The sequence below is a fragment of the Pangasianodon hypophthalmus genome, chromosome 23 (genome assembly GCF_027358585.1).
Source record: "Pangasianodon hypophthalmus isolate fPanHyp1 chromosome 23, fPanHyp1.pri, whole genome shotgun sequence".
Classification (NCBI taxonomy): domain Eukaryota; kingdom Metazoa; phylum Chordata; class Actinopteri; order Siluriformes; family Pangasiidae; genus Pangasianodon; species Pangasianodon hypophthalmus.
The window spans coordinates 1,122,501-1,134,415 of NC_069732.1; the positions used below are offsets into that span (position 1 = coordinate 1,122,501).

Below are 11,915 nucleotides of genomic sequence, written 5' to 3' on the forward strand. Positions count from 1 at the left end.
TTCATACTCACTTAGTGTTCTTATTACAACATTGGCCATTTTGAGAAAATCCTAGAGCACACTTAGTCCATTTTAGCTAGACTTCTCGATAGCATGTTATGGGGGATTATTACCCATAATGCACTGGTAGCGTGTGTCAGGTTTAGCAGTGAAAACGTCAGTGAGCTGGTTTACTAACACACCGTGTAAAGTTCACTAGATCGTCTTTTACATGGAGCTTGAAATCAGACATTTATTTGTCATTGTTTTGTTAAGCATGCTAATTTGTGTAGCGTGCTAATCTTGTATGCTAACCGCTAATTAGCGATTAGCCGACTAGCTAGCAGTGATTATACAGAATAAAATCTGTTAATCCAGCATTAGGAACATTACATCCCAATTGCTGACCATCAGAAACACATTAGAATAAAGTAGAAATGATAATCTAATGGTTTGAAAGGTGTTAAATATGGCTAGCTGATTTAAACAGCTAAAGAACTAGCATGCTAGTTAGCAACTGCAAGAGACGCTTACAGAACCAAGATGGACGCCTGTACGTGATTCTGAAGGTTTTTTTTTTTTTAATCTGAACAGATCTAGATCTCAAAAAGGTTCTCTGTCAAGCTTTATCTGAGTGTGCTAATCTCATATGCTAACCGCTAATTAGCGCTTGAGCTCATATTCTATTATTATGACTTTACACGTGTGTGGCTACTTGTGTGTGCTCGCTAATCAGCTGCGTTAGAGTTAAATACAAGATTAGCGGATTCTGTGTGCTCTACAATTTTCTATGTTTCTTAAAATGGCTGATGCTAATAAGAAAAAAAGTGCAAAGTCACGATTAGCGACTCTTGTTTGTGATTGTCACCAATCATTTAAAGTTTTAGTGACAACATTCACACACGTCACATTCGCTCCCTGACGTGCGGCGGAGACGTGGGGATCTTTCTGTCGTTATGCAGCACGTGTTGCGTTATTAACTTTACATTATTATTATGCCTTATGTATTATATGTGATATATTACACGTGTCCGTTAGCGTAGTAACAGAGCCGCGGCGTTATAACACCTGCTTGTGTGTGTAATAGAGATCTGTGAGTGTGTGTGTGTGTGTGTGTGTCGTCTAAGTGTGACCGTATCTTCACTTCATCTCGAGAGAAGTATTTATTGAGGAAAAAACAAAGACTGAGTCATTACGCAGATAGCTAGCTGTATTAGCACGAGTTAGCGATGGGCGTTTCAGTGCGGTTTTTAACGCTTCCTCCTCCTCGTCCCCTCGTGTCCATCTCGAGCGCGGTTCCTTTACTTTATCAGCTCAAGTGAAGTGAAGTTTGATGCGGGATGGAGCACAGTTTTACCCAGAATGCATTGCTGACATGGTTTTCCTTTTAATATATAAACAAGAGCCACAGAATACTTCAGAACGCAGCTCAGAATTCTCCATTTGTCGCTCTAACCTTGCCAGTGCACGCTAGCTCAATGACTAGCTAACTCACCATTCAGTGTACTAATGACTAGCATGCTTTACATAACCTGCATTATTAGCAGCAGGCTAACTTATAGCCATCTAGCAGCATTCCTAGAGTATTTAGCTTGCTAGTTAAGTAAATTTTTGGGCTAGCTCACAGCTAACCATGCTCATTTTCATACTGATTCATAAATTTACTCATATCTTACTGCTTTTAGTCGTGCTAGTGAAATAAGTAAAATTGGGCCATTTATTTAAGCTAACTGTGCGTAAAGTGTGTGCATTATGCTAGTTTGAAGTTAGCCTAGCATCATGGATATCATTACATCGTTTTTATAGCTGTGAAATGATTGAAATTCATCCATTATTTAAATCACTTTATTAAGAATTCATGGCTGAAGCTATGTTAGCTAGCATTAAATTGTTAAGGAAACAGGCTAGATTTACTGTAAATTAGCTAGCTAACTAGTAGCACTATAAAATAACCCTGCTGAAATAAAACATTGCAGTGCGTTAAGAAAACGCATAATGGTTTCCATCATGAAATGTGAAGTGGCTTAATGGTTTCCATTAAGGATTTTATTGTTACAGGAACCATTAGGAACTAGACATTCCATTAAACTACCATTACAGACCAATCAACATGCTTTAAAAACAATTAGATACCAGAAAATCTGTAATGGTTTCCATCACATGAAGGGAAATGGCTTAATGGTCTCCATCAGATTCCTAAAGGTTTCCATTAGGGATTTTCCACTAGAACGCAGTAGGACCATCTTTACCATCAGAATAAAATCAGATAATCCACCAGAAACCAGACGTTCCATTAAACTACCATTACAGACCATTAGAAACACATTAAACCCCATTAGGGTTCCATTAAACTACCATTACAGACCATTAGAAACACATTAAACCCCATTAGGGTTCCATTTAACTACCATTACAGACCATTAGAAACACATTAAACCCCCTGATGGAAACCATTACAGATTTTCCAGTTCCTAATGGGTTTTAATGATGTTCCTAATGGTTTGTGATGGATTGTCAAATTCTACTCATAAAAGATCCTATTGGAGTTCCAGTGGTGTTTAATAGCAACCAAAAAAATTCTAATGGAAACCATTAACCTGATTCCCATTACAGGATGGAAACCATTACAGACTTCCTGGTTCCTAATGGGGTTTAGTGTGTTTCTAATGGACTGTAATGGGAGTTTAATGGAACCCTAATGGGGTTTAATGTGTTTCTAATGGTCTTTAATGGGAGTTTAATGGAATGTCTGGTTCCTAATGGGTTTAGTGTGTTTCTAATGGTCTGTAATGGGAGTTTAATTGAACCCTAATGGAGTTTAATGTGTTTCTAATGGACTGTAATGGGAGTTTAATGGAATGTCTGGTTCCTAATGGGGTTTAGTGTGTTTCTAATGGTCTTTAATGGGAGTTTAATGGAATGTCTAGTTCCTAATGGGTTTAGTGTGTTTCTAATGGACTGTAATGGGAGTTTAATTGAACCCTAATGGAGTTTAATGTGTTTCTAATGGACTGTAATGGGAGTTTAATGGAACCCTAATGGGTTTAGTGTGTTTCTAATGGTCTGTAATGGGAGTTTAATGGAACCCTAATGGGGTTTAATGTGTTTCTAACGGTCTCTAATGGGAGTTTAATGGAATGTCTGGTTCCTAATGGGTTTAGTGTGTTTCTAATGGTCTGTAATGGGAGTTTAATTGAACCCTAATGGAGTTTAATGTGTTTCTAATGGACTGTAATGGGAGTTTAATGGAATGTCTGGTTCCTAATGGGTTTAGTGTGTTTCTAATGGTCTGTAATGGGAGTTTAATGGACCCATAATGGGGTTTAATGTGTTTCTAATGGTCTTTAATGGGAGTTTAATGGAATGTCTAGTTCCTAATGGGTTTAGTGTGTTTCTAATGGACTGTAATGGGAGTTTAATTGAACCCTAATGGAGTTTAATGTGTTTCTAATGGACTGTAATGGGAGTTTAATTGAACCCTAATGGAGTTTAATGTGTTTCTAATGGACTGTAATGGGAGTTTAATGGAACCCTAATGGGGTTTAATGTGTTTCTAATGGTCTGTAATGGGAGTTTAATGGAACCCTAATGGGGTTTAATGTGTTTCTAATGGTCTCTAATGGTTGTTTAATGGAATGTCTGGTTCCTAATGGTTCCTATCACCAGAAAATCTCTAATGGAATCCTATCAGAATTCTGGTTTCTAATGTTTTTCAAAAGGGAAAGTGTTAAATATAGCTAGCTGGTTTAAATCGCTAAATAGCTAGCATGAAGTTCACTGCAGGAGATAAACTTCATCTACGGAACCGAGACACGAGGTTCTTAAGGTTCTTATGGATCAGCAGAGAAAGCTGAGACATGACTTTCTTTAGGTCTCAATTAATTTTAAAACAAATTGCAATGAAATATTATAGAGTTACATGAGAGAGAGAGAGAGAGGGAATGAGGAGGAGTGATGTAGGGGTTAAGGGGAAGTGAACGAGGGTGCGTTAGGAACCGCACTGAAACACAGGGTTTGTCTTCCTGCTTCATTCATATTAAATCTAAATGCTATTTATTCCACTTTACTCCACACTCACGGCTTTGCAGAATAAACCACAATTATAAATATTTTACTATTTCACATGTGGCATGAATTAAAAGCGCTGTGCATCATGGAGAAAAGCATTTATTTATTTATTTATTTAATCATCAGATAAATGATTTATTATCCAGCCTGAATAAAACTCCAGGTCTGAGGTAATACAGCGCCACACAGCTGTAATAAACGTGTAATATGTAATAAGTTCAACACTTTTAATGGCTGAGTCATAACTGTAATGTAATCTTTCACTTTTTACATCAACACATCTGCTGCTGCTGAATCACTAACAGTGAGGGAAGGAATACATAAATAAAGATCTTAAATAAATAAATAAATAAATAAAATACAATTAAACAAATAGTTTCCACTGCATTTACAATGTTGTACCTTTATACCTTTATAAATGTTATGATGCAAAAACGAAATACAAAAATGTACCAAAAAAGGTCCTGGACCCACCCCATTCTACCCCACTCTACCCCGCTCTACCCCACTCTACCCCGCTCTACCCCGTTCTACCCCGCTCTACCCCGTTCTACCCCACTCTACCCCACTCTACCCCGTTCTACCCCACTCTACCCCGCTCTACCCCGTTCTACCCCACTCTACCCCACTCTACCCCGTTCTACCCCACTCTACCCCACTCTACCCCGTTCTACCCCACTCTACCCCACTCTACCCCACTCTACCCCGTTCTACCCCGTTCTACCCCGCTCCACCCCGCTCCACCCCGCTCTACCCCATTCTACCCCGCTCCACCCCGCTCTACCCCATTCTACCCCGCTCTACCCCGCTCTACCCCGCTCTACCCCGCTCTTAAACTTATTTTTTTACACTTAAGCTGAATTTTTTCCCTTCTATTTAAACCTTAATTAATTAATTCAAATGTGCGTAATTGACTAATGATGGTTAATCAAATGATTAATAACTCCACCACGCCCACTCTTTGGAGAACCATAACATTTTTGTTACGATTAGGGTTTAATTCCTTCTCAGTGGTGGTAAACAATTTTATTAATATAAAATTCCAAACATTAACCTGAGCGTGTGACCAACGTTATCCAACAAACAAACAAACAAATACACCACATGGCCAAAAGTATGTGGACACCTGACACCCATATGTGCAAAACTTCTGGGCATTAACACAGATTTATTCCCGTGTGTTTGCTGTTATAATGAGCTCCACTCTTCTGGGAAGCTTTCCAAGGGTGCACATACTTTTGGCCATATAGTGTATTTGTCTCTCAAATGTCTGTGAATAACGATGTTTGCATTTATACAATCTAAACAGCCAATGCATCAATTCATGTTTGCAGTACAAAAATAAATATATAAATATTTTTTTTTCCCAAAAAATAAATAAATAAATAGCATTTCATATAAAAAGGAGAAAGTATGAAAGTATGTTATCTTGTCTTCAGCTAAAAGTGAGAGTGGGAGTGCTGAATTTCTCGTAAGGCGCGTGCAGTGTCCTGAGCGAACGCACGCAGCTGCTCCAGCAGCAGGTGAACGCCGACGTTCAGGTTATAATCGTCTTTACTGAGAGCAGACAGGACAGACACGGAGCCGAGCTGAGGTTTAGAAGCAGGAATACCGGCCAGCGCCTGCACCTGAACACAACAACAACAACAACATCACAACCTGTAATAAAAATAAAGCTCATCACATGTAACACGTGTAGGAGACCAGTTCTAACGCTGAACAGAAACCCACCTTATTGATGTGTGTGTTCAGCTCACTGATCTCAGCCAGTAACGGTGTTAGTTCTCCTGAGCAATCCACTTTCTCCTTCACTTCCTGCAGAAGATGCTGATGGAGCTGCAGACCCTCAGATATTCGGCCCAAATTCATCTCCTGCACCAAGAGACATGGTGGGTTACATCTGCTCAGGATTAAACCCCAAAACCTTACAGCTAATCCACATCCCTCTCATTACTAAACTCCAAAACCTTACAGCTAATCCACATCCTCTCAGGATTAAACCCCAAAACATTACACCTAATCCACATCCTCTTGGGATTAAACCCCAAAACATTACACCTAATCCACATCCCTCTCAGGACTAAACCCCAAAACCTTACAGCTAATGAACACCCCCTCAGGACTGAATCATCTAAGACTAACCAAAAACTCCAAAAAGTTTAAACTCGTCAGGACTAAATCACAACTTCTCAAAACACTTCATCACTATGACAAAAGTTTCTCACAATTAAGTTTAAACTTCTCAGGACTAACTAAACACACCTTAGGGCTAATGCAGGACTCTCCTGGACTAAGCTAAACCTCTCTTGGACTAATCCAGGACTCTTAAGGACTTTTTTTTATTAGGTTTAAAGACTAATCCAGGACTCTTTGGGATTTACCAAAAAGTCCTTAGAACCAATCTTTAACATCCAACTAAAACCCATTAGGACCAGTTCAAGACTATTATTATAATGAAAGATTTCCTAGGACTAATCTAGGACTCTTCAAGACTAACTAAAAACTTCTTAGGACAATTTAGGTGTAAATAAAAAACTCATAAGAGGTCCTAAATAGGAACATCACAGGATCCAAATCTTATGAACTAAAACTGAAGATGCCTCAGGACTAAACTGGACTAATTAAAACACCCATGAGGAGTCTTAGGACTGCTCTAAGACTAACCGGGAACTCTTCAGGACTCTGTGGATTGTCAGGGCTACATCTCAGGTCTGTCTCAAGACACAAATCTCTTTAAGATTAATCTAAGACTAACCAAAACAAAAGTAAATCTTTCTCACCAGAGTGTGTGTTTCTGAGATAGGAGCGAGTTTGGGTGGAGAAGGAATCGCCAAGGTCTCCCTGATGTACTCCAGACTGAAGGGGTCGCTCGTAAACTGCTGAAAAAATCAACAACAACTGTTACATAACACACACACACACACACACACACACACACACACACACACCTCTAAGTTTCTTATATACAGGGCTGTTTCTGAATCTTTCAGACAGATGCCTCTCTCCTCGATCATGTTATTAAATAACGCAAGAATGAAAAGGAAATAATCCTTCCTTATATAAAAATAAAAAGACTTGCTGTGGTATTGCAGCGCCCCCTGGTGTCCGACTCATAGCTACAAACACCTCATTCCAGGCTAAACACACACAGCCTAAAATAAGCCATCTGATTTCCCTCAGCACCTCTTTGTCATTGTAAATGTCAAATATTTATTTATATATATATCTATAAGTTAGTTTTAATGTTAGTTTAAATGTAGTTGTGAGTTTAACACTGAAGAGTTAAAGAGTTAAAATCTCTGATGATTTTCACTCTGATGTTGTTTAGATTAGTCTCAGTGAGATTTATGTTCTGACTCAAAGCAAAGCTGTTATTTAGTCCTGTGGGTTTCTCTGACAATCCAGAGCGTCTTCAGTGTTAAAATAGTCTTAAGAGTCCTGATGTGTTCGTCCTGAAGTGTTTTCACCTTTAGTTTTGATCAGCCTTGAAGACACGCTGGCTTTCTATTAATATAAATCTACATCAGGATTTCTGTAAAGCTGCTTTGTGACAGTGTCTTTTATTAAAGTGCTGTTTAAATAACATACAATTGAATTGAAATACAAAAGAAAAAGCGTAATATTTAATTAAAATCGGATGTTGCTCTCTTTAGAAAACAAAAACACCATCAAAAAAAGTGAGTCTATGGGAGGGGGCACTTACTTTTGGAGCAGGAGGTGCACTGTAATATTGTGTACTGTTATATATATATACATATGCAGTACCAGTCAAAGGTTTGGACACACCTTCTTACTCAGTGATTTTTATTTATTTTATCTTTATTATTTTCATCATTGTATATTAATACTGAAGATATCCAAACTATGAAAGAACACGTATGGAATTATGTAATAAACAAAACCCTGTTAAACAACCCAGAATATGTTTATATTTTCGATTCTTCAAAGTAGCCACCTTTAGCTTTGATGAGCTTTGCACGCTCTTGGCGTTCTCTCAGTCAGCCTCATGAGGTAGTCAGCTGGAATGGTTTTCCAATAACACTGAAGGAGTTCCCAGAGGTGTTGAGAACTTGTTGGCTGCTTTTCCTTCACTCTCCGGTCCAACTCATCCCAAACCATCTCACCTGGATTTAGATCGGGTGATTGTGGAGGCCAGGTCATCTGATGCAGCACTCCATCACTCTCCTTCTTGGACAAATAGCTCTTACATAACCTAGAGGTGTGTTTGGGGTCATTGTTCTGTTGGAAAACAAATGATGGACCCACTAAGTGCAAACCAGATGGGACGGCATGTCTCTGCAAAGTGCTGTGGTGGCCATGCTGGTTAAGTGTGCCCTCAACAGCGTCACCAGCAAAGCACCCCCACACCATCACATCTCCTCCTCCATGCTTCACAGTGGGAACCACGCATTCAGGAACCGTCCGTTCCCGAATATCCAGGAACCAAAAATCTCAAATTTGGACGCGTCAGACCAAAGAACAGTTTCCCCTGATCTAATGTCCATTCCGTGTGTTTCTTGGCCCAAGCAAGTCTCTTCTGCTTGTTGTTCTTCTGAAGTAATGGTTTCTTTTCTGCAATTCGATCGTGAAGGCCTGACTCACGCAGTCTCCTCTGAACAGTGGATGTTGAAATATGTCTGCCAAGCGAACTCTGAGAAGCATTTATGTGGGCTGTAATCTGAGGCTGATAATTCTAATAAACTTATCCTCTGCAGCAGAGGCAGCTCTTGGTCTCCCTTTCCTGGGACGGTCCTCACGAGAGCCAGTTTCATCATAGCGTTTGATGGTTTTGGCGACTGCACTTGCGGATACTGGTAATGATGGACTGTCTTTTCTCTTTACTTAACTGAGTGTTTCTTGCCATAATATGGATTTGTACAGTAGCTGTAGTAGCACTAATAGGGCTGTTGACTCTGTACCCACCCTTCTCCTGCACAAGACAACTGATGGTCTAAAGCACATTAAGAAGGAAAGAAATGTCAGATTAACTCTTGACAAGGCACACCTGTGATCTGAAAACCATTCCAGGTGACTACCTCGTGAATCTGATGAGAGAAAGCCATGAGTGTGCCAAGCTGTCATCAGAGCTACATGTAGCTACTTTGGACAATCTAAAATATAAACATATTCTGGGTTGTTTAACACGTTTTTGTTTGCTACATAATTCCATACGTGTTCTTTCATAGTTTGGATGCCTTCAGTATTAATGTACGATGTTGAAAATAATGAAAATAAAGAAAAACCCCTGAAGGAGAAGGTGTGTCCAAACTTTTGACTGGTACTGTGTGTATGTGTGTGTGTGTATATATATATATATATATATATATATGTTTTATATTTCTATTATAAATCTAACATTTGTAGATATTATAACTGACATGCAGCTAAGCCCTTTAAAGATATTTATACCTCCATCTTTAAGTTTCTGCAAATAAAATCAAAAAGTCCAAATCTTTCGTTCAGTGATGTGGAGACGACGCTGTAGATTTAAGCACTAGACTGTATTTAGTGTCACAATCAGGACATGGAGAATAAAAAGTCTCCTCTTTCTCTAGAAACATAATTTGTTAAGATCAAAAGCTGGAGAGTTTCTCCACAGAGGAAATCTAACGCTGTTTAGAACCCAGAATGTTCATAACATGTAATTTTTTACCTTTTTTACACAGGATTTGTGCACCGCAGGAATATTCTTCAGCATCTTATTGACCAGACTCTGTGCGTCCTGCACGTTGGACTTGAAGTCGCTGTTTTGTGCGCCGCGTGGTTTGACCGGTGAGGAAAAGGACACCAGTGCTAAAGAGCAGTGCAGGAGCAGGACTGAGGGACACAAACACACCAAAATATTACTTCTACATTCACAATCATGCATCATTATACATGAGAACTGATCAGGACTGAAACAAAAACCTTGTAAGACAGACAGAAAATCTCTCAGGATGAATCTAAACCCTAAATCCTCAAAACTGAGAGAAACTCTTCAGGACTAACCTGTAGCTCAGGGCTGGTCTAACACACATCACAACATAAAACTCCTAAAAATAATGTTTAATTCTTCAAAACCCAGAACCTAAAACTGCTCAGGACTAAGACAGAAATGTTCAGGACTGAAACTAAAGACTAAGACTTACCCTCTCTCAGACCTGCTTCAGAATGGAACATTATACTAACCAGGATAAAAACTAGAACTCTTCAGGTCCTCAAACTGAAAACTAAACCATAACTCATTAAACCCTCTCAAGACTAACTTAAACTGAGTAAAGACTAACTTAAACTGAGTAAAGACTAACTTAAACTGAGTAAAGACTAACCTAAACATCTAGAACTCTGCAGGACTGAGACGAAATCCTTCAGAGCCGCTTAAAATCCCAAGAACAAACATGACATTTATCAGAACTAACTACAAACTCCGCATCACTGACCCACAGCGTGAACCCAGAACTCATCAGAACTCATCAGAACCGAGACAAAACCTTGCAGGACCAACAGAAGATCCTTATAAAATGATACGTGTAAAAATATTGTGAATATTCAACCAATATTTCTCTTTATTAGATTGTTTTGTAACAAGTCTAAAATTATTAAGCCCATTTCTAAATATTTAAACTCATTTCAAGTTTAAACTGGTCTTATTCTATTGGAGGATAATTTTCCTATTTAAAGCGTTTATTTTTAGAAAGAAGCAAAATTGTCTGCCAACAGAATAAAACATTTTTAAGCTCGAAATGAGTAAATGTGTTTAGAAATAGACGTAATGGTCTTCCATTCGTTTTATAATAATGTTAGATAATGTTAGATGTTCTTTTATTCAAGATATCCTCACTTGGTTAGATATTTTTGCTCTGCAGGATCAAAGAAAATCTTCAGGAAAAACAGAATCCCTTAAAACTAACTTAAGACTAAAAATTCTCATACTTATCAGCACTCATCTAAAACCTCTCAAGACTACGTAACGATTCATTTAAAATCCTCATGACTAATACTGAGCTTTTCAGAAACCCTGTGAGATTATCTTAACAATCCTAGCTGAAACAAATAATTATCTACAGGAGATTTTTAAGATTAATTCATAAATCTTCAGCCAAAAACAAAACCCCTTAAAACTGACCTTAAATTCCTCAGACCAAATGAGCTACTTGTCAGGAACCTAACTCTCCTGAGCACCAACAAAAGATCTTTAGGTCAAAGCCAGAACTCCTGATTAAAAGGAACCGGAGAGAAACAGGACATAGTACATTCTCAGCGCAGGGAGGACTTTGGTCCAGAACAGAAGATCAGAAGGATAAACATTAAACACTTACTGAGGAGAGGAGTCATGATGTCTGCAGCTGCTGGCTGTGGAGATTCACAGAGTGTGGAGAAGATTCACAGTGTGGAGAAGATTCACAGTGTGGAGAAGATTCAGAGTGTGGAGAAGATTCACAGAGTGTGGAGAAGATTCACAGTGTGGAGAAGATTCAGAGTGTGGAGAAGATTCACAGAGTGTGGAGAAGATTCAGAGTGTGGAGAAGATTCACAGTGTGGAGAAGATTCACAGTGTGGAGAAGATTCACAGTGTGGAGAAGATTCACAGTGTGGAGAAGATTCACAGTGTGGAGAGGAAGACACAGAGTGTGAAGAAGAAGCTCCAGAGTGTGGAGAAGCTTCAGAGTGTGGAGAAGCTTCAGAGTGTGGAGAAGCTTCAGAGTGTGCTGGTGCAGGAGATCGAGGCAGTATTTAATCTCCTCCTGAGTTAAGCTGAAGGAAGCAGTTGAGGAATCAGGGAAATTTCCGAGTGGATGTTGTTACAAAACTCGATGACTCTTAATGTGAGTAGTACATAATGAGCTGTTTATAATGATATAGTACAGGATGCCCAACACACACACACA

At 38.9% G+C, this 11,915-nt stretch overlaps 2 protein-coding genes across 4 annotated transcripts in view; one reads left to right on the top strand and one right to left on the bottom strand.

The window, feature by feature from the left end:
• Window positions 1-4,499, top strand: part of LOC113529037 (sterile alpha motif domain-containing protein 14) — a 16,590-nt gene extending 12,091 nt beyond the window's left edge. For both annotated transcript variants that reach the window (XM_053228220.1, XM_053228221.1), the window contains exon 10: window positions 1-4,499. This exon is cut by the window's left edge and continues 200 nt beyond it. The gene's annotated coding sequence lies outside the window, so the exon portion shown is untranslated.
• Window positions 4,500-4,876: 377 nt separating this feature from the next.
• Window positions 4,877-11,714, bottom strand: LOC117595875 (uncharacterized). 2 transcript variants are annotated; one of them, XM_034298713.2, is made up of 5 exons: window positions 11,346-11,714; window positions 9,701-9,864; window positions 6,828-6,926; window positions 5,779-5,919; window positions 4,877-5,675 (listed from the first exon to the last, which is right to left on the bottom strand). In XM_034298713.2, exons 1-5 carry the CDS (start codon window positions 11,359-11,361, stop codon window positions 5,487-5,489), a joined length of 609 nt encoding a protein of 202 aa, XP_034154604.1. In that variant the 5' UTR covers window positions 11,362-11,714; the 3' UTR covers window positions 4,877-5,486. The 2 variants fall into 2 exon arrangements, with proteins under 2 accessions (XP_034154604.1, XP_053084227.1); XM_053228252.1 differs by lacking the exon at window positions 11,346-11,714 and having other exon boundaries at window positions 9,701-11,135.
• Between the last annotated feature and the right edge of the window lie 201 nt (window positions 11,715-11,915).

What these genes read in the sequence shown, in the direction of transcription:
- LOC117595875 (XM_053228252.1), bottom strand. Translation starts at nt 9,919, where the DNA reads ATGATGCATGATTGTGAATGTAGAAGTAATATTTTGGTGTGTTTGTGT. An exon ending in ACAAATCCTGTGTAAAAAAG is followed by an intron (nt 6,927 to 9,700) that starts GTAAAAAATTAC and finishes TGATTTTTTCAG; the next exon opens with CAGTTTACGAGCGACCCCTT. An exon ending in TCTCAGAAACACACACTCTG is followed by an intron (nt 5,920 to 6,827) that starts GTGAGAAAGATT and finishes CTCTTGGTGCAG; the next exon opens with GAGATGAATTTGGGCCGAAT.